Source organism: Saccopteryx bilineata, chromosome 5 (assembly GCF_036850765.1).
Source record: "Saccopteryx bilineata isolate mSacBil1 chromosome 5, mSacBil1_pri_phased_curated, whole genome shotgun sequence".
Lineage (NCBI taxonomy): Eukaryota > Metazoa > Chordata > Mammalia > Chiroptera > Emballonuridae > Saccopteryx > Saccopteryx bilineata.
The window spans coordinates 181,906,528-181,933,914 of record NC_089494.1 but is presented as its reverse complement, the minus strand read 5'-3'; the positions used below and the strand labels follow the sequence as shown (position 1 = coordinate 181,933,914).

The 27,387-nt window shown below is 36.1% G+C and overlaps 1 protein-coding gene across 3 annotated transcripts; it reads right to left on the bottom strand.

The window, feature by feature from the left end:
- Positions 1–1,022: 1,022 nt before the first annotated feature.
- On the bottom strand, positions 1,023–26,519 carry TRMT10A (tRNA methyltransferase 10A). 3 transcript variants are annotated; one of them, XM_066280659.1, is made up of 8 exons: positions 26,373–26,519; positions 18,961–19,165; positions 17,613–17,775; positions 16,811–16,882; positions 15,892–15,966; positions 12,669–12,818; positions 10,540–10,645; positions 1,023–9,125 (listed from the first exon to the last, which is right to left on the bottom strand). In XM_066280659.1, exons 2-8 carry the CDS (start codon positions 19,143–19,145, stop codon positions 8,860–8,862), a joined length of 1,017 nt encoding a protein of 338 aa, XP_066136756.1. In that variant the 5' UTR covers positions 19,146–19,165; positions 26,373–26,519; the 3' UTR covers positions 1,023–8,859. The 3 variants fall into 3 exon arrangements, with proteins under 3 accessions (XP_066136756.1, XP_066136757.1, XP_066136759.1); XM_066280660.1 differs by lacking the exon at positions 26,373–26,519 and adding an exon at positions 26,070–26,081; XM_066280662.1 differs by lacking the exon at positions 10,540–10,645.
- Positions 26,520–27,387: the final 868 nt, after the last annotated feature.

The following is a 27,387-nucleotide window of genomic DNA, read 5'->3' as shown; positions in this document are numbered from 1 at the left end:
ACACCCCACATGCTACACCCTGCCCCAAGCGAAGTCTCTTTCCACCCCCATTCACCTCCCTTTGCCCTCCTCCTACTACCTTTACATGCCCCCCCCCTTGCCTCTGGCTATTGCCACTCTTTTGTCTGTATCTATTTGTTATGTTTTTTGGCTAATCTCTTCACCTTCTTTGATCCAGTCCCCTCTTCCCCCTTCCCCCTGAGAGCTGTCCATCTCTTCCCTGTGTCCATACCTCTATCTTTAATGCCAACAATGGCCGGTTGAGTCTTTCTCAGATCATATTACTCTGACACTGACTCTTCTGCCCACTTTGTCTGGTGATTACATTGGGTCTGGATCTAGGTCAGTGGTCCCCAACCCCAGGGCTGCAGATTGGTACTGGTCCATGGGCCATTTGGTACTGGTCCGCAGAGAAAGAATAAATAACTTACATTATTTCCGTTTTATTTATATTTAAGTGTGAACAATGGTTTATTTTTTAAAAAATGACCAGATTCCCTCTGTTGCATTCATCTAAGACTCACTCTTGACACTTGTCTCGTAAGTTCAACAATTATATTTTAAAATACCACAGTTTTTATGCCAGTTGCATAATTTTATTTTGTGCATTTATCCGTCCCACCCTAAAGGCCAGTCTGTGAAAATATTTTCTGACATTAAACTGGTCTGTGGCCCAAAAAAGGTTGGGGACCACTGATCTAGGTTATCCAAGATAATCTTATCTTAAGGTCAAATGATTAGTGATTTTATTCCCCCCTACCATGTAACATCACAGGTTCCAGGGATTCAAATCTTTGGGGGGACATCATTTTGCCTTCCACAATGAGAAAAATCTGCTTAAATTCTTGATTTTGAAATAGCAAACATCACTTCTAATTATATTCCATGAAATAGTCTACCTGAAAGGGGGCTGACTTAAGAAGTAGTCATATTCCAGCAATACAATGGTTACATTCAGTCATTTTTATTTATTAGTATAAGTTTTTACAGTGAGATTTGTACCTCAATGCAACAATGGGTCAATATATGAAAACTGATCAATGAAATATGCCACATGAACAAAATAAAAGACAAAAATCATACCATCATCTCAATCAATGCAGAAAAAACATTTGACAAAATTCAACATCTTGACATGATAAAAATACTCTTAATAAACCAGAAATAAAAGAAATGAATCTCAACATAATAAAAGCCATGTATGAAATACTGACAGCTAAGATTATATTCAACAAGGGAAAAGACTGAAAGCTTGCTTGTTCTCTAAGATCAGGAACAAGGCAAAGATGCCCCCTCTCACTACTTCTATTCAACATAGTACTGGAAGTTCTAGCCAGAGCAATCAGACAAGCAAAAAAAAAAAAAAAAAAAAAAAAAAGCATACAAATTGGAGAAGGGGAAGAAAATAAGTATTCATACTATTCAAATAGATCTACAGATTCAGTGCAATCTCTATCAAAATCTCAATGACATTTTGCAGAAATAGAAAACTAATCCTCAAATTTGTATGAAATCTCAAGGGACACTGAATAACAATAACAAACAAATCTTTGAGAAAAAAAGTTGGAAGCTTCACACCCCCTGATTTCAAAACATAATATAAAGTAACAGTAATTAACATAGTGTGGTACTAGCATATAAACCTACAAATTAATGGAATAGAATAGAGAGCCCAGAAATAAAATGTTGCATTTATGGCCAAATGATTTTCAACATGGTCCCAAGACTATATAATGGGGAAAGAACACTCTTTTTAACAAATAGTGTTTGGAAAACTGGATTTCATATGCAAAAGAACAGCTATCTTACACTATATAGAAAATTAACTCAAACTTGATTAGAGACAAATGTAAGACCTAACACTACTACATTCCTAGAAGAAAACATAGAGGAAAAATTTAATGACATTGGATTGGGTAGTGATTTCTTAGCTATAACACCAAAATACAAGCAACAAAATTAAGAACATAGCTAAGTGGGATTCCACAAAACTTTAAAACTCACAATGAACATAGTGAAAAGGCAACCTAAGAAATGGGAGAAAATTTGCAAATTGTATATTTGATAAGGTGTTCATATATAGAATATATAAGGAACTTCCACAACTCAGTGACAGAAATACAACCCAATATAAAAATGGGCAAACAACTTGAATAGATATTTCTCCAAAGGAGATATACAAATAGCCAAGAAGCACATGAAAAGATGCTCAACATCACTAGTCATTAGGGAAAGGCAATCAAAACCACAATGACATATCATTTCACACCCATCATAATGTCCACTATCAAAAAGCAGAAAATTAATTGTTGGCAATGATGTGAAGTTGGAACCCCATGCATTGTTGGTGGGAATGTAAAATGGTATAGTCATTATGCAAACATAGTATAAATGTTCCTTAAAAATTAAAAATAGAATTACTATATGATCCAGCAGTCCCACTTCTCTGAGTATATATCCAAAAGAGTTGAGAGCAGGATCTCAAAGATCATTTGCACTCTCATGCCCACAACAGCATTGTTCAAAATAGCCAAGAGGTTGAAGCATTTTAAATATCCATGGACAGATGAATGAATAAAGAAAATGTGGTATATACAATACATACAATGGAATATTATGCAGCCTTAAAATAGAAGGAAATTCCATCACATGATATGAAATGGATGAAACGAGGATAATATGCTAAGAAGCTAGTCAGTAAAGGACAAATACTGTGTGATTCCACCATATGAAATATCTAAAGTGATCAAAATCATTGTAACAGAAAGTAGAAAGGTGGTAACCAAGGGCTGGTGGAAGTGGGGCTGGGGGAATTAGTGTGTAATGGGTATAGAGTTTCAGTGATACATGATGACTGTTATACAGATCTGTTGTACAACAATGTGAATATACTTAATACTACTGAACTGTACACTTAAAATGGTTAAGAGGGTAAATTTAATGTTATATTTTATTACCATAATATTTAAAAAAACAAATGGAAAATATATAGATTTGAACAACACAATTAATAAGCTTCATACAATAATAGTTCCTTCATTTTTAATTCTCTACAAAGAGTCTGTGTAAGATGATTTATTTGCTTTTGGTATGTCTCACATATATGCTCATGACATTTGGTCCTGGCTTTTAAAATATTAAATCAATTTACTTAGAATTATAAAACTTGCCTGACCAAGCGGTGGCACCAAGGTCTTCTCAAAGTATCCATTTTTGCCTTGATCATCTTTACTGCATGTTCATTTTATTTTTAATTATTGCTTCTGTTTTATTTCCTTCCTTCAACTTTGAATATATTGTCCTTTTCTTGTTAAATTAAGTGCATAGATCAGTAATGCTACTTTCTTTTTTCTTCTAACTTAAGCAACATAGGCTATGAAATTTCCTCTGTGGAATGTAGCTAAAGCAAGTCAGAGGAAATTTAATTCTAAGTATTTTTTAATATTCATTGTTTTCTTTTGTAACAAATAATTTGTTTAGAATTTAAAAATAATTCCCAAATGTATATTTTTCAAACATATTTTAAATGATTTAAAACTTAATTATATTGTAGCAGATATGATCTGTAAAAATGACCAATTCTATGATTTTCTTGAGGGTGGCTTTGAGGTTTACCATAGGGCCAATTTCATCAATGTTCCAAATAACTTGAAAAGAATATATTTTAAAACTGTTGGACACAAAGTTGTGGATATATTAATTAGAACAAACTTGTTAATTGTATTTTTCAAATCTTATATATCCTAATTTAGGCTTCTGTGATTGATTAGCCGATTATAAAGTTGTACTAAATTTTTCCAACTATTATGGTAGATGTTATAGTTCTGTGGTCTTTGTAATTTTGTTCAATTTTATACATACATTTTGAAGTTATGTGTAAATAGTTTAGAATTTTATAATTGTCATGACCAACTTTATCTCTAACACTTCTTTTTACAATGGACCATCTGACATTAAATTAAAAACTTCTAGGTGGTGGCCCTGGCCGGTTGGCTCAGCGGTAGAGCGTCGGCCTGGCATGCGGGGGACCCAGGTTCGATTCCCGGCCAGGGCACATAGGAGAGGCGCCCATTTGCTTCTCCACTCCCCCTCCTTCCTCTCTGTCTCTCTCTTCCCCTCCTGCAGCCGAGGCTCCATTGGAGCAAAGATGGCCCAGGAGCTGGGGATGGCTCCTTGGCCTCTGCCCCAGGCACTAGAGTGGCTATGGTGGCCGCAGAGCAACGCCCTGGAGGGGCAGAGCATTGCCCCCTGGTGGGCAGAGCATCGCCCCCTGGTGGGCAGAGCATCGCCCCCTGGTGGGCGTGCCGGGTGGATCCCGGTTGGGCGCATGCGGGAGTCTGTCTGACTGTCTCTCCCCATTTCCAGCTTCAGAAAAATACAAAAAAACAAAACAAAACAAAACAAAACAAAAACCTTCTAGGTGGTAAGGCTTTTCTCCTGTTTCACAAATTTATTTTCTACTTCAAAGTATTATTATCAGAGAAGTTGCTTATTTTATTCCTAATTTTGGAACCTATTTTCCTTTGTGAATTAATATATATATTTACATTTATGAACATTCCTTGGGCACTGGAAAACTGCTTTTAGCATATAGAACTTGATTTTATCAATTATATCTGTTTATTAATTATAGCAGTGGTCCCCAACCTTTTTTGGGCCACAGACCGGTTTAATGTCAGAAAATATTTTCACGGACCGGTCTTTAGGGTGGGACGGATAAATGTATCATGTTACCGAGACAAGCGTAAAGAGTCTTAGATGGATGTAACAGAGGGAATCTGGTCATTTAAAAAAAATAAAACATTGTTCAGACTTAAATATAAATAAAACGAAAATAATGTAAGTTATTTATTCTTTCTCTGTGGACCGGTACCAAATGGCCCACAGACTGGTACCGGTCCACGGCCCGGGGATTGGGGACCGCTGAATTATAGCATTTACATCTCCCACATTTATCTTTTGTTTGCTTGAGCTGTCATGGTTGGAAAGCCTGCAGCAGTCTCCTTTATACTAATCATTTATCATTTCACATATTTCTGTATTTTTTCTTAATGAACATGGATACTATGTTACCTGATACATATTGCTGTCAGATCTTCACTAAGGATTGCTTTCTTAAACATTACATGTCCTTTACTGTTTGCAATGTGTTGAATATTATCCAATATAAAAATTGTGACTGGCCCTGGCCGGCTGGCTCAGTGGTAGAGCGTCGACCTGGCGTGCAAGGGGTCCCGGGTTCCATTCCCGGCCAGGGCACACAGGAGAAGCACCCATCTGCTTCTCCACCCCTCCCGCTCTCCTTTCTCTCTGTCTCTCTCTTCCCCTCCCGCAGCGAGGCTCCATTGGAGCAAAGATGGCCCGGGCGCTGGAGATGGCTCCTCGGCCTCTGCCCCAGGCGCTGGAGTGGCTCTGGTCGCAGCAGAGCGACGCCCCGGAGGGGCAGAGCATCGCCCCCTGGTGGGTGTGCCGGGTGGATCCCAGTTGGGCGCATGCGGGAATCTGTCTGTCTCTCCCCATTTCCAGCTTCGGAAAAATACAAAAAAAAATTGTGACTTGTCTTCTTTTTATTTTGTTAGTCCAATATACTTTTCTGCTGAGTAACTTTATTTAAAAACAGCATATGTATAGGCTTTGGGTACTTAAAATCCAATTTCAATGATTTTAGAACATTTGTACTTGCTGACAGATTTGGCTTGGTGTGTTTATTGTGTTTTATGTTAACATTCTGTTTGTATTGCTTTTAAAAATGTTTCACTAAATGATCCGTGATTTCCATATTTTATTGAATGAGTATTCATTCAGGTAATTTAGAAAGTTTGCATTTTAAAAATCTTATCTAAGCCTGGGTTCCTCAAAAAACACAGCCTGAAATAAAGCATATTACTAATTCATTTTTTTTCAATCAGGCAATGTCAAAAAGGAAGAGTGAGAAACAAGGAAAAGGAGGCAAGAACTGAAGGAACGCCAATACAACGTGCTAGAAAAAGATATGCTAATTGAGATCAGTTCAATGAGCACTGTAGGCCACTGCTGTCATTGATTGTAACACAAGCCATTCTTTTTTTTTTTTACCAGCTCTGTCAGTACCGTCTTGGTGCTCTATGGACAACTCTTGCCTTTTACCTGTATCATTTCAGTGACCTTTCCATATATAAAGTGAAACGATACATTGTTTTACTTTATAATTTTCAGTAATTGGTGGACTTCACAGTTTTCCTTCAATTCCTGAAATACATTTCCTTCAAAATTGCTTTTTCTTCCTTTTTGCTTTATCAGTTTCCAGTATTTTCAAATGCTCCCAAATGGCAACACAGTGATCTCTGGAGACTCTGTCTAAAGCAGCGATTTTCCACCAGTATGCCACAAGAATTTTTAAAACATGCAATGCCTATTTATTCAGAGGCACTGAACTCTTTCCTCTAGATTGTTAAATAAATTTTAAAAAATGACAATGGCCAAACAATAGCCATCTGGTATGAATGAATCAAAATTATACCTATATTTTTTCTCATATTGCCAAAAAATACATATTTTTGGTGTGCTACAGAACTTTAGTAATTAGTTTATGTGTCATTAGATGCAAAAGGTTGGAAATCACTGGTCTTAAGAATGTCCCTTAAGAATGAGCTGGCTTTATGAAGACTATAGATTTTTGAGAAAGAAAATCCTATTATTTCAGCCAACATATCTCCTTTTGGAGTATTATTTAAATACTTACTGAATTTCCTACCTTTATTATGTTCCAATACAAGTGACTTTAATATTACTTAAGTTTTAAATAATAAGGCACCTCAATAAACCAAAATAGTGTTGAGAGAAAATACATTAAGAAAAAGATTAAAAAAACAAAAATTTAAATACCTCAGAAATTATTTCTAACTATAATGTTCACCTTCTTTTCATCAAGAGCCTAAATAAAATATGGACCCTGTAGAATTGTGTCCACCTGAAAGATGTGTTCAAACCCTACTATCTAGTAGTTGTAGACATACCTTATTTGGATATAGGGTCTTTGTAGATGTTATCAAGAAAAGATCACAATAGATTACGATGGACCCTAATCCAATGACTATATCCTTATAAGAAGAGGGACACAGACACAGGCAAAGAAGTCAGAGGGTAGAAGGCCATGGAACGACGAAGCAGAGACTGGAGTGATGTAGCCATTATCCAAGGAACACCAGAGATTGCTGACAAACACCAAATACTAGGAAGGGGCTAGAAATAATTCTTCACTGTATCTTTTGGAAGGAGCATGATCCTACTGACACCTTAATTTTGGACTTTTAGCCTCCAGAACTATAAGAGAATAAATGTCTGTTGTGTTAAGCCATCCAATTGATAATAACAAGGTATGGCAGTCCTAGGAAACTACTGATACAGGGTTTTGATAATTAGTGAAAATTAAACTACATAGTGCCTATAATGATGTTTCTCCACATTTTAAATTAAACTGTGTCTATTCTTCATGGAACAATTTAAGTAAAAGGTGGTATAATATTTCATGCTACTAAACCCTATTTTTACTCAGAAAACTCTGAACCTTTGAAAAATACAACTTAAGACATCAGCTTTGTTCTTCTAGAATTGTGGGGGCTTTTTATTTATATACCTTGCTCACAGACCTTACTTAAAATGGATGATTATAATAGATTACTAAGAATAAAGCAACATAAAGAGAGACAACATCAATACTAAATCCAATAAACTTTCTACCAAATGTGTATATAAGATGCCAATGAATAAAAAGAACAGAAACTTGATTTATCTATTCACTGAAGGCTTCTGAAATCTCATTATAGTTGTGACAAAGAACAATCGCCTATTATTGCTGAACACAACCATTCACACAAATAATATACATACATATATGACAACTCAATTCTTTCTGTCGAGAATCATGTATGATGTTGACAAAAAATTTATAAACAATATTCATATTTTGTACATGCTTATATTATTTACAGAAATATACATTTACATTAGCTTGCTTTTATGATAGCAGATGCCCAAATAAAGTTAACTTTATTTACTTTAAGAACCAATAGATTTTTAAAAAAATTAAAGTATATATAGAAAGAAATCATAGCTGCTAAGAGCTATTTCTTTTTAAGTAAAGACAAAATTGATCCTTCACCAAACTTTTAAAATAATCTAGCCTGAAAAATTAAATTCTGTAATTAAATAATTTACCACCATGACTTGAATTAAGAAAATATATTAGAAAAAGAAGTTTTCAGTGACTGCTTTAGAACCATGAAAAGGCATTGAAAGGGGGAACAGAGACAGGTGCATAGTCCAAAAGAAGTTAATTGTTGAGTTTATCGATTTGCTACTTCTTCCTAAAATCACTATATTCCTTTGAAGATACTAAATTGAATACAAGAGCTGCAAATAGAAGGTAACCTCCCACACTGAACATTCTGGTATCCTTACAGATTTATGAATATCTGCCTTTACAAATAAGTAGGCAATAAGTCAGAAAGATATTGCCATAAACTCAAAATAAAAAAACTGAAGGGTCAGAAGGCACATTCTGAAGAATACAACCCAGTTAAGAGAATGAAGGTTTACTGTTAAAGTAAAATCCTCAAAAGCTCTTATTTGAGGCTTAGAAAACTATTTTTTAAAATTACACATTTAAATCTTATGCTAAAACAAAAAATGCTTTCTTACAATGATTTTTATCAGCTCTAAAAGTTTTAAACATTCACAACAGAAATAACAGAAATAAGAGGAAATGAAATTTTCATCCAATTTGAATATTCTATGAAGCATTTCATTTTCTCCTACTTTTTTCTCAACAAAAACAGAACAAAACAAAAACCAACAACCAAAAAGCCCTAGATGACATTACTATGGTCTAGAGTTCACTGTAGATTCGGTGCCATTCTCTTTTTCCTGCTTTTCTTCTTCACGCGGGGAATGTACTTCATTTCTGCTAGCTTCTTCCTCACTGGACTCACTGTCCAACCCAGCTTCAATCCTGGCAGACTTCTTGTCATGTGAAGAACTTTCACAGGCTTTGTCTGTGGGAACAGCTCCTTTCCTTTGTGGTAAGATAGTAAAAAATGCGTCTTGCCAGTCTTTTGTTTCCAGATATTCCAGAATAATTTCAAACACTGAAACAAAGACAAACTATACATTTTTTAGCCATGTTCATCATAATGTTGCATACTATATTTTAAAATACATTGCTTCCGTGCTAAGAGTGCCAGTATGTCCTAATAATTATTTTGTTTTTACTTCTTTCTTCTCATATGGGCTTTCAGGGCAAATTTGCCCCAAAGCTCTCAAGCCTGTTACCTCTTCTTCAGCTTTTCCTCAACTGAGTTCTTAAGTGCTCAGAAGTTTACTATCATCCTTTGTCAATAATAATCCATAGACAGAGAATCTTTTTGCTTCCTTTCTATTCATATATATATATATATATTATTTATTCATTTTAGAGAGGAAAGAGAGAGAGAGAGAGAGAGAGAGAGAGAGAAGGGGGGAGGAGCAGGAAGCATCAACTCCCATATGTGCCTTGACCAGGCAAGCCCAGGGCTTTGAACTGGTGACCTCAGCATTTCCAGGTCGACGCTTTATTCACTGCACCACCACAGGTCAGGCCCTTTCTATTCTTTATCCCTTTCACTTCTTTATCCTCTATGTGCTAACATTAAATTAGAAAAAAAATGTTAGGATTAATCTAAATTTCTTCTATCTTTCCTATAAAAGATAAGGGAGAGTCTTGCCTACTTTCTTTTTCACATTAGATGTAAAATTTTTATATAGTCTCCAAAGAACACTCACATTGCTAAAGTGTTCATTTGGATTACTTTATTGAAAAGTAATGTCCATAATCTAGCAAAGGTCTTAGAAGAAGTTCAGTCCTTGAATCAGTAAATTCATCTCTATAACTCTCTAGAGCCTACTATTGAGAAAGTTCTTTGCACATAAAAAGAATCCAATAAACAGTTGTGTACCAAAAAAAATCTCTACTAAAATTTTTTTGAAAAGCAAAACTGCAGGAAAATACTTTAGGTCTAAGAATGTCTACTGCAGTATTATGTACAGTAGTAAAAAACAAACAAAAATCATCAACAGGAAAATGGTTACATTATTGTATATTCAGGTGATGAAATATGATAATCATTATAATAATTCAATGACATTGAAAAATATAACTATAAAGGAGGCAGAACACCCAGATTTATAACCATTTATGTAATAGAGTAAGAATTCAATTATGTAATAAGTAATATTATATATGCATAGGAAAATAACTGGGAGGAGACACACCAAAAGTTGATACCAGGTATCGCTGGGTAATGAAATGATAGCTTCTTTATGTTTCTTTATATTTTTCTGCATTTTCAAAATTTTCTAAAATATGCATGAATTATATCTATATTCAAAGAAATAAATCAGTATATTTTATAACTTTTGTCTCCAGCAAGATACATTTTTTCTATTTGTACAAAACATAAATGTAATGCTATTTTTCACAACGTTCATTCAGGTATATTTTCAGTTTACCCCTTTATAGCTTACCATGATTAATTGCCAAAACTTTTCTACTATTCATCTTCACAAAATTTCCAAGGGGGAGCTGTGCATGATCAATTCCATGATCTGATGCTTGTTTATATGTGAGTCCCTAAAACAAAGACACTATAACTTGGACTAGAACATTCAATTATTTTAACTTAAAGTCAATGACAGGATAAATAATTTGTAGGAAAGACTTTATTTCAGGGAATATTATCTGAAGTATATGTGTCTGTGTGTGTGTGTTTAACAGCTAATTTGGAAACAGTCTCTGGACAATAAGGATGTTGTCAGAACGTTTAGGGCATTTATTTTAACCAACTTGCGTGTAAGGAAACCAAGGACATTAGCATCCCTGCTCCTCAGTGGCAGACCCATAGGAGAAACTGGGTCCATGCCTCCTGACTCAGATACTTTTTCACCGTTCCAAACAGCCTTTCTCTTAGTTTAAAGTACTCAAACTGAATTCCTAGAGAAGCACCATTACTTATCCTATGAATGCAAAAGATATATAGACAAAACTATGTTTCAATTATACAACACTAAGGAGGCACAGAAGACAAAAATTATATAAAAACCTGAATTGAAAAATTTTTTTAATGGCCTATAAGTTTAATTTCCCCCTCTCTATCGATTAAAACAAATTGAATGTGAAGTTTCTCTCTTCTTAAAATTAAAATCCATTAAGCCTGGGTCTAACCAGAACTGAAATAGCCAAAAGACAGAGTACAGGAGAAAGAAGAACCATATTTCTCAACCATTAGTTTGCATATTTTAGGGACAAAAATGATTGAGGCAGATGCTTCTAAAAACAAAATTGTTTTAGCTCAAAGACACCTATGACATGAAAGATAAAAATCTGGTTCTACATAAATAACAAAATAGATATTTCCACTAAGAAAAAAATAAAAAGGCTGAAGATCATTCTAATAAAATACCCTCTGATGATATAGAGAAGCATTGTCCAATTATACCCACATGACTGATTAAATGTAAATTGATTACAATTTTTAAAAATTCTGTTTCTTAATTTTCATGTGACCGACAGCCACAGGGCTACCATGTTGGTCAGAATGATCAAAACACTGCTAACATTAGTTCTACTGCACAGTGGTGGTACCCAAGAAAAATAAATTTATATTATTATGGTGACAGTATTTCCACAGACACTTAGTAAATATGTTTTTTCTCTAGTTGGTTGAATTTAGCATATTGCAAAGTAGCTTGCAAAGTATAAAATAATGCTTTCTGTTAGAAAGTCTATTTTTGTAATTTTTCATTTGAATGCGGATAAGGAGGTGGAAAGACACAAAAGTAGAAATATAAGAAAATGAAAAACACATCCCATGAAAATTATATATTTAAAATATCAATTTATCAGTTTTGTAATAAATTTTACCAGCGGCATAGAGGTTGATTAGCAGCAGCATCTTCTATCGATATAGCATATTGGTTAAGCATCTGGGCTCCAGACCAATCTGCCTGGTTTCAAGTATCTGCTCTACCACCTACTACTATTGATTTCAGACTTAATTTCTCTAGGCCTCTAGTTTCTCAGCTGTAAAATATAGATAATACACTGACCTCCCTGGTTTACAGTGAGGATTAAGAATATTAATGTACAGGGTAGGCTAAAAGTAGGTATAATTATAAGTATGCAAAACACAGCGTTGATTCTTGTTTTATGATTTACTTATTTATTTTAAAGATTTTATTTATTGATTTTACAGAGAGGAGGGCGCAAGAACTATAAACTCATAGTTGCTTCACTTTAGTTGTTCCTTGCTTGCTTGATGTATGTATATGTGCCTTGACCAGGCAAGCCCAGGGTTTCGATCCGGCGATCTCAGCATTCCAGGTCGACACTCTATCCACTGTGCCACCACAGGCCAGCCTATTATTTATTAAGTATTGTATTATCTTTCATACAAACAACTGTAAACCTACTTTTGCCTCACCTAGTATGTGAAAAGCTTTGATTAGGCAGAAAGGTAACTGAAATATGAGGTGCTCAATAGAGATCAGCTATCATCAGTATTGTTACTACTATCAAGAAAGTGTTATTGTTACTATTGAGAAAACTGACCCATCAATTTTACATACAAGCAAAAGCAAAAATAAAAACTTAGTACCTTGTGATGATTGTGATCTACTAAGCCTCCAATCACATAGGCCTTTGACTCATCCAGCTCCTTCAGTACGTTGGGTGAATCTGATGTAAGATAGACCAGGTCTTCTTTCTTTATGAATTCAATAAAGTGCTCTGGTTTAATGTGGATATCCTTTAAGACACGTGGAGAAAGATGTTATTAATTAACAGGACTTTGTGAAAATTGGCTAATAATCATTCTGAAAGGAAGTAAATCCTATGGAAAGGAAGTCTGAAAGAATGTTGTTACAATGCGTTATTTATAACCCACTACTTAACTCCTCAGAACCTCACATCTCGATTATTTACGTGGCCTCCTAATGCCATTTCCCTGTCTCTAGCCTCAGATCCCTCCAATTTACTTCCATACACTCATGGTAGACTTCTTTTCAAAAAACACTATTTTCAATGTTTTATCTTTATCTGTAGAAAAAAAATTAACTCTTTCCTGAATATGGCATTCACCTACCTTTTCTAACTTTATCTCTGTTTGAACAAAATAAATGCATTTTGTCACATATTTGCCCACATTTTTTTCTAGCCAAAGAATGTCTTCTCTAATTACTTCCTATCCTTCTACTTGAATAATAAAAAGGAAATGGCTTAATGATTTAATAAGTTCCATGAATCTATTCCTACAAAGATATATATTTGAAATCATCTTCATTAAAATTGTTAGGTCATGAAACAATAAAGTACATAGAAGAAGACATAGGTACTCAACTCATGGACCTGGGTTTTAAAGAACATTTTATGAACTTGACTCCAATGGCAAGAGAAGTGAAGGCAAAGATAAATGAATGGGACTACATCAGAATTAAAAGTTTTTGCTCAGCAAGAGAAACTGATATCAAAATAAACAGACAGCCAACTATATGGGAACTGATATTTTCAAACGACAGCTCAGATAAGGGCCTAATATCCAAAATTTACAAAGAACTCATAAAACTCAACAACAAACAAACAAACAATCCAATAAAAAAATGGGAAGAGGACATGAACAGACACTTCTCCCAGGAAGAGATACAAATGGCCAACAGATATATGAAAAGATGCTCAGCTTCATTAGTTATTAGAGAAATGCAAATCAAAACTACAATGAGATACCACCTCACTCCTGTTAGATTAGCTATTATCAACAAGACGGGTAATAGCAAATATTGGAGAGGCTGTGGAGAAAAAGGAACCCTCATTCACTGTTGGTGAGACTGTAAAGTAGTACAACCATTATGGAGGAAAGTATGGTGGTTCCTCAAAAAACTGCAAATAGAACTACCTTATGACCCAGCAATCCCTCTACTGGGTATATACCCCAAAACCTCAGAAACATTGATACGTGAAGACACATGTAGCCCCATGTTCATTGCAGCACTGTTCACAGTGGCCAAGACATGGAAACAACCAAAAAGCCCGTCAATAGAAGACTGGATAAAGAAGATGTGGCACATATACACTATGGAATACTACTCAGCCATAAGAAATGATGACATCAGATCATTTACAGCAAAATGGTGGGATCTTGATAACATTATAAGGAGTGAAATAAGCAAATCAGAAAAAAACAAGAACTACATGATTCCATACATTGGTGGAACATAAAAATGAGACTAAGAGACATGGACAAGAGTGTGGTGGTTATCAAGGGTGGGGGGGGAGGGAGGACATGGGAGGGAGGGAGGGAGGGAGAGAGTTAGGGGGAGGGGGAGGGGCACAGAGAACTAGATAGAGGGTGACGGAGGACAATCTGACTTTGGGCGAGGGGTTTGCAACATAATTTGATGACAAAATAACCTAGACATGTTTTCTTTGAATATATGTACCCTGATTTATTAATGTCATCCCATTACCATTAATAAAAATTTATTAAAAAAAAAAAATTGTTAGGTCAGAGGTACAAAACTGAACAACAGTTGGCAGTCAGAATTTTGCAAATTATATTGATAGAATAAAAGAAAATACATCACCAGTCTCAGATGACATTTAGCCAGTAATTTTTAAGGAAATCAGAATAAAACAGGACATATCTCACCTAAAATGTATCACCTATTGATTAATAGCCACTTTTCTGGAAAATGTTACATTATAAATTTGGCCCTATGCTTAATAAAGGCCCCAAGAGGGACATGAAATGAGAGACCAGTCAACTTACGTCTCTCTGAAAAGCTAGTGGTATAAATAATAAATTTAACAAGCCACAAAATAGCTGAAAGTATGCCTACTCTAACTTATTACATAATTTCTTAGAAAAATAGACACGATCATATAACTTGGTAAACATATTGTACTTTAAAACTTAAGAAAGCTTTTTAAAATTTTCACACTGTATGCTATTTATAAAATAAATGTAGTTATTATAAGATTAGTGAATTTGAAAGAAAAAATTTTTCATGGTGAAAACTGGCTTTGAGAAAGAAAATAAGTATAGGAATAACCTAGTACGTCTCTGAACAGAACAGTATTCCTCATGAATCCGTACTAAAGCCAATCTATTAGTCATTTTTGCAAATGACTGAGAATGGTTTAGTCCTATAAAGAAAATGTGAGCCATATATGTAACTTTACATCTTCTATTTGCAATATTTAAAAAAATTAAAAGAAATTAGTGAAACAAATTTCAGTAATACATTGTATTCAATAAAATATATATCCAAAATGTTATCATTTTAACATGTATTTTTTTAGAATTTCAAGGAGATATTTTACATTCTACATTTAGATATTTTACATTTTTTGATACTAAATCTTTGAAATCCAATGTATATTTCAATTATACCACATCTCAATTCAGACCAATCACATTTCAAGAGTTCAATAGCCACATGTGGACGTGGGAAAGCACAGGTTTAGAACAAACAGTGCAAGTATATTTGCAAATTATAGAGTGATTTCACTCTTATAAATAATGTATAGTCAGTGTGCTAGGTATAGATTGAATAAGGACCTTTACATTTTTTCCTTTTTAAAAAAATATGTTTTAAAGGTGGAGGCAAAATAGCAAGTGAGATTTAATGAGAACAGGTACAAACTATCATCTCAGGCTCTGAAGCTTCTCCCATTAGGACCCTTGATCCTAGGCACCGTGATACACAGGGCTTGAAGACTGCTGACTGCTGTATTTGTTAACATTATGTAGAACTTCGGTAAAAAAAGGTTGATTTAAGCTTAAAACGACTTGGATTATGGGAGAGTTAATCTACTTTAATTACCTTCCAGTTGACCCATCCTTTGTCATTTTCATCCATGTTCTTTTTCAACTGGCCTCCATGGCTTGTCAAGTAAAACTGATGACATGGTTTGTAGGTAGAGGAAGAGAGAGCAAAGGCTATTAAAGTACATTATTTTATTTCCCTCACACACCATCTGAACTTTACTGAAACACAAAATGTTTTCATCCTAGAAAAACATAAATGTGTGGCATATTTAAACATAGGAGAATAATTTTGTAGTAGAAATGACATTTTGGGTATTGCATAACCCACTAACTTCTTTATTCCATCACATTTTCATCCCATTTTTCCAGTATCTATAATCTTCCTTGCCCTTAATGATCACTGTTCTACAAACTCCCTGCTTCCATGACAAGTGTGCATTCCTTTTCTTTTGCCTCCGCTGCTATTTTTTACCAGTCCAAAGTCTTTATTATTCTTTGATTCTAAAACCTGACACCTATTTCAAATCTAAGCATAGGTAAAAATATATACTATCATTTGATAAAAAGAAAGCGTCTAACCAAAAATACATTAAGAATGTATAGTTCGCAACGTCAGTGAGCCAGTGTTAATTATTAGGTCACCTTGAACCCAAACAGCAGGCAACTCTTAATAGCAGGCAACCAGTCTTACAAAGCACAATTCACGTTAGCTAAGGAAGCACTTTTCAAAATTATCAGTGACTCAAAATACGATGGTGACCAGGTAGTGGGTCTGAGAATGACATATGTAAAAAAATGTTTAAAATATTTTACTTTATCTTTGTAGAAAAATAAAACATGTTTCAAACAGGCATTTTGTTCTCTAAGAAGGATTATCTGTAAGACTCTTGTAAAGGCAGTCAGAATTATCTATACCTTTTCTCAAGTTAAATATAAGAAAGGACTGGAATCTGTTTTAAATCTCTCAAACATACCTGCACAGGATGCAATGCTCGTCGATTTTCTGCATAACATCGTTGAATCTGCTTATGAAGTTTTTTAATGTCCTATAAAAGAGTGCAGTTTTTTTTTAAAGCAGCATTTTCAAAATCATCTATGGCCACCCCACAATCTCAGCAGAATAAGCAGAAGGGATGACTAGACGGGTACAGTTTTTTCTTTTCTAATACAAATCCTTTCTGATAATTTCCATTCAATTTCCTTACGTAAGTAATATCGTAATTACCATAAATAAAGTCAATATTCTGTAAGTGATCCAATTATTTCATATTTTGTATTCACTTAAAATGCTAGTTCGTGTAAACATTTACTCTTCTTAAGAGTCAGCAAAAGGAAAAAAAAAATACTCTCTTAGAGCCATACTATGTTTTCATAACTTACCAATAGCTTGAAAAGTAATTAAAGCATGTTAATTACTTCACTAGAGTTGTTTAAACAGCCAGGTTTCTCAAACTATTAAATAAGACATGATTCCATTAAGACAATCAAATTTCTTTTTTCCTTAATTTTGACTAGGATAAGTAGTAACACAAATCTTTGTGATTAATATGCAGTTATTGAGTTTTATAATCTAATTACATGTTTGTCACTTTCTCTGTCAACACATATACATAAACATAAAAGGAATTTATTAGCTAGTTTAATTTTGGAGACAGTTTGAAAAACTTGATTTAAGATGCATTTTAATAAATTTATATCAAAGTGATATTACATACTACAGCAAGAATTATTTAGCTTAGTTTACCTATAGGACTTTCTGACAATGAATTATGATACCTTTAATACCATCAAGCTGTCAAAACTGCAGTCAATGATAAGGCGAAGTGAGCTGTGGACAACATCTCTTCGAATGCGTTTTCTATCATTTCCACCTGAGTTTGATTCCAGTTTACATTGTCGCTCTAATTGCTTTCTTTTACGTTTTTCCTTCCGCTTTTGTCTAAAATTAGTAATTGAAATAACATTTTGTTATTTGTATATTCAGATATTTATAAGACTCTTCTAAATAGACAAAGAAACAATTACTTTTTATATCAGCAGGCTGACCTATGTGAAATTGCCACTTCTGTGGATCAAAATTGGTCAAATATCAGCAATTTTTACACAGTCCATCTAAAAGTTTTAGAAAAGAAGACAATGAGTTTGCAAAACAATAGAATGCTTTTTACAAAATCCTAACTATATTACTAATAAATTCATTTATTATTGGTATCATACTATTATACTAAGAAAACTTTATACGGGTAAATACTTAATTTGAGAGTTGTGATAATTTTTACTTTTATCATTCTTCCCCTATGTGATTTTCAAGCAACATTTATATGGTGTAGGAAAAAAGCAAAGTAAAACTGTCAGTGAAAAATAAAATCTCATATACTTTTTCTCTCATCTGCATCAACTATAGTTTATTTTCTAGTAAATTCTAGCATTATATAGGGGTGGGCAAAAGTAGATTTACAATTGTAATAAAAAATACAATTAAGAAATAATTATAAGAGAATAAACTGCTTCACGTATTCACAACTGTAATTCTACATTTTCCCACCCACCTACAATACCAGCTTCAGTCTAATTGTTCTGAACAAAACCTAAATAGCTCTTCTAGCAAAATCAACATTAGGCCCAAAGTTGGTCTTTTTGAGGTGGTTATTTTTGTTCCATATCTAGGATATGGATGCTAATTATATCCCTTTCTTAAGTCAGTTATTTCAGATACTGTGCTACTACTCACAATAGGTTCTGGGTGATAAAAAGTGTGCAGTGTAAATTCATAAACTTTGCTAAATAATAATTCAAAACATAGTTTTTTTATAATTAAAAAAATTTTATTGATTGATTTCAGCAAGAAAGGAAGGGAGAGAGAGAGAGACAGGGTCGTGTTCCTGTCTGGGCCCTGACAGGGAATTGAACCAGCAACCTCTGCACACGAGGACAATGCTCCAACCAACCAAGCTATCTGACCAGGGCCAGAACATATGATTTTAACAGCCAATTGACTGTTCCCAAACACATGTATAATCCCAGTTTTAATTAAAACAATTACTTTAATGGGTCAAAGGGTGAGGCAAGGTCCAACATTCCATATTTCTGAATAGGGGTAGAGTATACGCATTTCGAAACATACTTGCGAAGTTCTCGTTGTTCTTCCCATTGTTTCTGTTTTATTAGCTTCTTCATTTGTCGTTTAGATATTGGTTCAAACTCTTCACCTAACCTTGGCTTCTGGCTCTTCTTTTGATCCTCACTTAAGTCTTGCTTGCTTTCAACATTAGAAGTCTCAGTAAATGCTGGCACCATTTCAGATGACATTACTTGATGCCTCTGAAAAACTGAAAGCAACAGTGGATAGGTTTGAGGAGCGGGGAAGAACCACTGCAGGGTTATTTTTAACAATAAAAAATCAACAACTACTTGAATGCCAGGAAAAAGGGATTAAATTACAGTTTATCTATGATTGCAGCAAGGAATACTAAGCAGTCAGTAAAAATCCTCTAGTGATAAAGGAAAATGGTTATGTTAAATAAGAAAATCTGGCCCTGGCCGGTTGGCTCAGTGGTAGAGCGTCGGCCTGGCGTGCAAGGGGTCCCGGGTTCGATTCCCGGCCAGGGCACACAGGAGAAGTGCCCGTCTGCTTCTCCACCCCTCCCCCTCTCCTTCCTCTCTGTCTCTCTCTTCCCCTCCCACAGCCAAGGCTCCATTGGAGCAAAGATGGCCTGGGCGCTGGGGATGGCTCCTTGGCCTCTGCCCCAGGCGCTAGAGTGGCTCTGGTCGCAATAGAGCAACGCCCCAGAGGGACAGAGCATCGCCCCCTGGTGGGCACAGCGTTGCCCCCTGGTAGGCATGCCAGGTGGATCCCTCTGGGGCGCATGCGGGAGTCTGTCTGACTGTCTCTCCCCGTTTCCAGCTTCGGAAAAATACGAAAAAAAAAAAAAAGAAAATCAAAACAAAAAATATATACATTATATCCAATTTTGTTTTAAAAGTATACATACATGTTTAATTCTTATCCTGTATTCAACATTTTCTAAATTTTATATAATGAAAATATAGTTTTATAATATAAAAATTTATTTTTTAAGAGATGGTTTTTTAGTTGACTAATGCTATAGCAGAGATGCTTTCATTATCTGGTTATACAATCAATTAATTTTTTTTAAAATATATATTTTTAATTTATTTATTTTTAAAGATTTTTTTATTTATTCATTATAGTGGGGGGAGAGAGAGAGAGAGAGAGAGAGAGAAGGGGGGAGGAGCAGGAAGCATCAACTCCCGTATGTGCCTTGACCAGGCAAGCCCAGGGTTTTGAACCGGCAACCTCAGCGTTTCCAGGTTGATGCTTTACCCACTGTGCCACCACAGGTCAGGCCAATCAATTAATTTTCGACCAAAAATATGCTATAGAGCTATATATTTTGGATAGTGCAGAAAAAAAAATATGGTCGCCTTACCACTGTATAGTTCATTGTAAATATATAATTGTAAATAATCCAAGCTAGTCCTGGCTAAAAGACAAAATACTTAGGTTGATTCTGTAATCAGTTATGGAATGCTCAGGGCCACCTCAAACATCTTTATTTGGATTTAATCATCCACATTTATATATCCATTGCCTAGAACTGATCTTCCCATCAGATTAAGGAAAATGGCTAGAAATACCAAGGTTTCTCTTTAACAGATTGTTATCACCAAAGCTGAAAAATGTATTTATTATTTATCCCTACCAGAGACTAACCAGGAAGGTTGTAAATGTTCTATTGGCTTTAAAGAAAACTGTATGATTCCACCTTACAGAAATAGCTCAAGTGTCTGTACAGAGAGGCCAACATCTAAAAGAAAAAAGAAAAATCCCCACAATTGAGATAATGGAAGGACAAAACCTTTGCAGAATGTAACTTAAGCAGTAGTTTTATTATATGGTTCTTACTTTCTTTAAAAGTATAATGTTGTAACAGGACATATGGGGATAACTAAGAGAACTTGTACAGTTTACCAAATTTTGACTGAGAGACAAGAAATTTTACCCTTTGAGTACACGAACGTTCATGTATGTCCTCGTGCCTCCTGACCATCCACAGTACAATCAATATTTTTAAAACTGTATAAGGCAACATTGAAAAAAGGCAAAGTATGTTCTTCTTGTTTCCATAAATTGGTTATCAAATAAACATGATTTTAAGTTAATAAAACTGTAACTGGATCTAATTTCACTTTTTGAAAGAAAATCCTCACTCCTGGGGGTCAGCAAGCATGAAAAAAATTCACTACTCAAAGGGTTAAGATGTGCTTTGGGAGCTACAGCAAAAACCCTGGCTTTTTACTAAGTTACAAAATTACTAATAAGGAGAAAAGATTATCTAATAATGCAAGTAAGAATTCACAAGTTTTCCTCAAACCACTAAGCCAACACTAAACATAGTTTACGGAAATCCCTGCAAGATACAACAACTCAAATTTGACTCTACATTGAAAATTCCATATGGGCAGAGATGATGTCCACTTTTGTCCAACAGTATATTGCCAGTACTAACACAGTGCCTGACACTTAGATGCTCACTATACATTGGTGAAGTAAATAAAAAAGTGAATATGATATTACAAAGAATTTTTTTAAATAATGAAAATGTACATTAATTCTTACTGTGCTTAATAAAAAACATTATCTAATTTAATCCTTAAAACCAACCCTCTCAGTTAGACAACATTATGCTTATTTTACAAAGGAAGGAGGCACAATGAGGTTAAATAGCTTTCCCCAAATTACAAAGCCACTAAATAATTCTTAAGAAACAAGGCACCTAGCCTGACCAGGAGGTGGCACAGTGGATAGTGTTGGAGTGGGATGCGGAAGGACCCAGGTTCGAGTCCCTGAGGTTGCCAGTGTGAGAGCGGGCTCATCTGGCTTGAGCAAAAACTCACCAGCTTGGACCCAAGATCACTGGCTCGAGCAAGGGGTTACTCGGTCTGCAGTAGCCCCACAGTCAAGGCACATATGAGAAAGTAATCAATGAACAACTAAGGTGTCGCAATGAAAAACTGATGATTGATGCTTCTCATCTCTCTGTTCCTGTCTTCTGTCCCTGTCTATCCCTCTCTCTGTCTCTGAGAAAAAAAAAAAAGGGAAAAGAAAAAGAAACAAGGCATCTAGAGCAAATTTAGCACAAAGAGGGTCCTCAAAATACTTGTTGGATCAATAGATGAATGAAGTAATGGAGTTAAGATTCAAGCCTAGATCTAATAACTCCACCTCCCAGAAATTCAAAATCTTTAGAAAAATAAAGGCTTCCAAAGAATGTAAAAGAGCTATGCTGCTTCAACCCTGCTGTTGGAAGACTCTGAGATTTGTGTCACTGAAAGATAAGAAAAAGAGCTCCAGTTTTATTCATAATGCCACTGAATCAGAAAATTGGGACAGACTTCCTAGAGATGACTGTCAAAAGTACATGTTTTAAGGTACTCTGTCTCCCAATCTTCAAATGCATGACAATAGTAGGTAAAAGATAAAAGGGGAAAAACAAAAAAAAAGGTATAGCCTCTCAAAACCAGAAACAAGAACTAGAATAGACCTTGTTCCTGCTGGAACAAGGCAACTAGGAATCTACTTAGCTTTAAAGTGGGGAGAATAACACAAGACAGAAGGTGGGAGAGAGACAGGAGACAGTTTATGATGACTCCTTAATCTAGTGTTGAGGGTGGGGATCCTTCATGAAAAAAACAAACACACACCTGAAAACAGGTAAAATTAGACTAGCTTATAAGAAGCTAAGTACTTGGGGGAACTTAAGGAAGTAGGCACAGCCTCTCAGCTACTAGCTGGGCTAAGCCATGGGGGACATATGAACACACAGCACTACATGACTGGAACTATGAATCACCTATATAAGTGTGACTGTGGGCTGAAGCACTGAGCAGGGCCGTGGCGGGAGCAAACACAGATCAGAACTAGACAGGGGGTTTGCAGAGGGGAAGTGATAATTCCATTCAAGGAGAGTCTGCAAAACAAAATTACAAAATGAAAAGGTAAAGAAAAACAAACAAAACCAACAATAAGAAGATAAATTCATTCTATATAAATTGGGAATAGCAGAGGGATATGAAAATGACTTTAAAATAAGTTTGGTTGGAATCTTTCAGAGACTATCAGAGGTAAGAACCATAAAAAGAAAACAGGAAATCGTAACACAAAAGCAGGCATAACAAAAGCAAAAGAAGAATTCATAAAAAAGAACCTATTTGGAAACCAGAAAATGAAGATTTAAAATTTCAATCGATGAGACAAACTCCAGATTACCTGGAGTCCAAGAGGTAATTGATGGATCAGAAGACATCCTGACAATCTGACTCAGAATTCAGATCGAGAAAGAGAATGAAAAAATATGTCAGAGCAGTTAAAAGACCTGAACTACAGCATGAAAGAAACAGAGGTAAAAAGGTAGAGATGAATGCATAACCTTGAGTATAGTCATTAAAAAAATTTTTTTAACGCTGGAAAATAAACAATCTAAGAACTGAGAAACTCAGTAAGCCTGAAAAAAGTAGAAGAAAAATATTAAATAAATATTTTGATATCCAGGATCGCTTTTATTTTACTTCCTTTCCATAGGTAGTACATTAAGTAAAAGTCAGCAATGCATGTATCCAAAACAATGTAGGGTGGAGAAAACATAAGGTAAACTTGCCCTTTAAGCTAAACATGCAAACTTAAAACACAGTTAGCCTGACCTGTGGTGGCACAGTGGATAAAGCGTCAACCTGGAAACACTGAGGTCACCGGTTCAAAACCGTGGCTTGCCTGGTCAAGGCACATATGGGAGTTTATGCTTTCTGCTCCTCCTCTTTCTCTCTCTCTCTCTCTCTCTCTCTCTTTCTCTCTCTCCCTCCCCCCTCCTCTCTAAAATGAATAAATAAAAATAAAAAATAAAAAAACAAAAAAAAAACAGTTAAAATTCACAGGAAACAAATTGCTGTCTTCATAAAACAATAATTTAGGAGAGACTATTTCCATCATCATTGGTATCGTTTTTTTTGCTAATTCTTTATTATGTTAAGAACTGCAAGTGTTGATTGGTTCTAGACTATGAAAATTTAAAAAGCAATGTACAGCAATATTTTACAGCTCACGTCCACCAGGGGGAGCTTTCGTCTATCTAAAAAGTCTGTTAAATTTAACTTGGCCCATCAATGAACAGTAACATTTATAAACACCTATCAAATACATAGTAGGCCATAACCTAGTGAACATCATTATAATTATTTTTAAAGCTCTTCCAAATTATTAAAATGCACTGAGGTGAGTGAACGGCTTTTTTTTTTCTTGTATTTTTCCAAAGCCAAAAAAGGGGAGGTAGTCAGACTCCTGCATGCACCCAACGGGATCCACCTGGCATGCCCACCAGGGGGCGATGCTCTGTCCACCTGGGGCATCACTCTGTTGCGACCAGAGCCACTCTAGCACCTGAGGCAGAGGCCACAGAGCCATCTTCAATGCCCGGGCCAACTTTGCTCCAATGGAGCCTTGGCTGCGGGAGGGGAAGAGAGAGACAGAGAGGAAGGAGAGGGGGAGAGGTGGAGAAGCAGATGGGCGCTTCTCCTGTGTGCCCTGGCCAGGAATCGAACACGGGACTACTGCACGCCAGGCTGATGCTCTACCACTGAGAACTTTGAATAAGCTAGATACACTGAAGCACAGAATACAATAAATAATTTTGGCTTGAGATCCTATGTATTACTGCTTGCAGCATACTTTACATACAAAAATATGCACCAACTCCCATTGCCTATACCATACAATAAGCAATTAATTATGTACTAGCTTGTTTGGATCACATGTTAAGCAAATATGTGTATTTTAGTTTTGGCCAGTTTATAAGCTCCGAGGCAGAATCTGTGTTTCTCCCTCCCATGCAATGACTCTCACAGTACATGATTACATTTAACCACGTTCTACAAATATTTAAGAATGGTATTTTCTTTTTCCTTAAGTGAGAAGTGGGGAGGCAGAGAGACAAACTCCCTCATGTGCCTGGACGGGATCCACCCAGCAAGTCCCCCTCTGGGAGATGCTCTGCCTATCTGGGGCCCTTACTCTGCAGCTGAGCTAGTTTAGCGCCTGAGGCGAGGCCATGGAGCCATCCTTAGTGCCAGAGCCAACTTGCTCCAACCGAGCCATGGCTGCGGAAGCAGGAAAGAGACAGAAGGGAGACAGCAAGGGGTGAAGAAGCAGATGGTCGCTTCTCCCGTGTGCCCTGAGAGGTACCGAACCGGGACATCCACACACAGGGCAACACTCTACCACTGAGCCAACAAACTAAGGCAAGAACAGTATTTTGTAGCAATTATATAAGTATTTGTGTGAAACTTTGTTGCGCGTACAATTTTTTTTTTAAATGGTTCATTTAGTCACAAAAATCGGTTATCAGGTGGTCTTATAAAGCTAAGAACTGGAAATATGACTAAGGCCATTAGGTGTGAGATGAATACATTAAAAAGTGTTTTCATATTTCTTGTATTTTTTTTATCACAGATTTAGGCAGAAAGAATACATCAAAAATCAATGAATGGCTAAAGAAAAGTTAAAAATAAACTTATTTTGGAATTTATTGATGGGAATAAAATCAAGTTTTCATAAATTATGGCACTGACTCCCTTACAGAAAGATACAGACGAATGTTGAATAACCGCAGGTTGGAACGAAACGATCTGACAGTGACGGGGAAGGAATAAATACCCTTTTGAAAAGGCGCCTGCCAAATCTGCAGTAGCAAAAGCCCTAGGCTCTGAGGTCAGTCCTTTGGGAGCAGGGTTCTGCTACGATGGGGCGAAGGGGAGGATTTAAAAAACAAAAAGAAATATATTTTTGCTATCCTCTTTATCTCTCTACAAAATATGCCCGAATTTTAACTTAAAATATTTCAGTGAAACCAAGTAACAACTCGGTCTTCTTAAACTCGTCCCGAGATGACCACGCTGGGGCCAGAAAGCACCTGCAGCAACTCTCCCCGGGCGCTCTCCGTTTCAGAGGGCTTGGCCACGTCAGCCCCTCATTGGAGAAACGAGATAAAGAGGTAAAGCGACTAGCCCATGGTCTCTGCCACCAAGTAGCAAAACTGTAACTCGTTTCCCGGCCCTTCGGACACCAGATTTCCCTCTCCCTTCGTTCTTTGGAAACCACACTTTTCACAAACTAGGGACTGGACTCCAACCGCTAAGCGGACAGCGAGAGGGGCGCCCCACCCTGGGTGGGCAGAACATCGCCCGGCTCCCCACTCTACGCCCCACGAAGGCGGACGCATTCTAGAGGCGGGACTAAGATTCACTCAGCCAATCAGGGGGTTTCTTGGAGACCGCGGGCGCGCATTCTATCTTACCTCACTTCCTGCGCGAACTGAATCGGAGCCGCCACTTCCACAGCCCCACTCTCCTCCTGCCCGGAAGCCCTTAATACTAATCCTGGGGGGCGCTGGCTGAGCGTTTTTTTTTGTGGTCGGAGGACACTGGAGGGTAGGCGCGCGACAGCTTCGGCTCTAAGAGACTTACCAGGCAGAGGAGTTTTCGGTGAACCTGAGAGCACCCGCAGAAAGGTTTTATGGAGTGGTCTTGATGCCGCTCACGAGTCCTCCTTCGGAAACTTCAACTCCCAGAGGCAGGGATGGTAGCTACTTGTTGGAGGCTCCGGCGGCTACGTCTTACGTCACATAACTGCGCCAACTCCGGATACTCAATGGGAGAAAGGGGAGGGACTTTTTGGGGACGCGGTGAGAAGTCCTATAGGGTTTTTGGAACGGGAGGTAGTTACAGTAGTGTCTGTTTTTCCACTTAAATGCACGTGTGTACCTACCAGCATATATTCATCCGTGTGTTCCTGTGAGATGTTCGGTGGGGCATCGTACTCTTAAAAACTAAAAATTCGAAACAGTGACGAAGGGCTCTTAATTCCTCTCTGTTAAGGATGAAAGGAAAGCATCTCTTGCCAAGTAAAGTACTTATAATTGATACAGAAAAATGTCATCATCTGATGTTACAAAATTCAAATGGAAAATCAAATTTTAAATGTGAGTCAAATTCCCAATAACATGTATTTAAAATAGAATGTTTAAGCCTTTTTTCTTGATTACAGGCGGAAATCTTACTCTCCATTCATTCCTGGAGTAATTTTTCCTATGCTGTTTTGCAAAACATCAGGTGACGTTTCATTGTTTGTAGTACTTGACCTTATGTAATCTTTTTGCTATATATAGCCCGAGTCAACTGAGAGAACTGAAACATAATCCAGTAGATAGTCGTTTTGTGTTTAGTTTTTAAATTTTACTCCTACTTTTAACAAGTGATTATTGCAGAATTTGAAGATAAGAAAATTTGAGTCGATGAATAGAAGACAGCTGTCATCAGTATGGAAACAATACTGAAGTAAATTCTCAATATTTTAAAACATTTGAACATGTCTAAAGGTGTCAGTGAATAAAAATTAAATACAGCATTTGAGTTATCTGAAAAAATGGAAATCTAAGTTTAATTACAAAAATGAAGTTACTCTTGCTTTAAACCCTCAAAT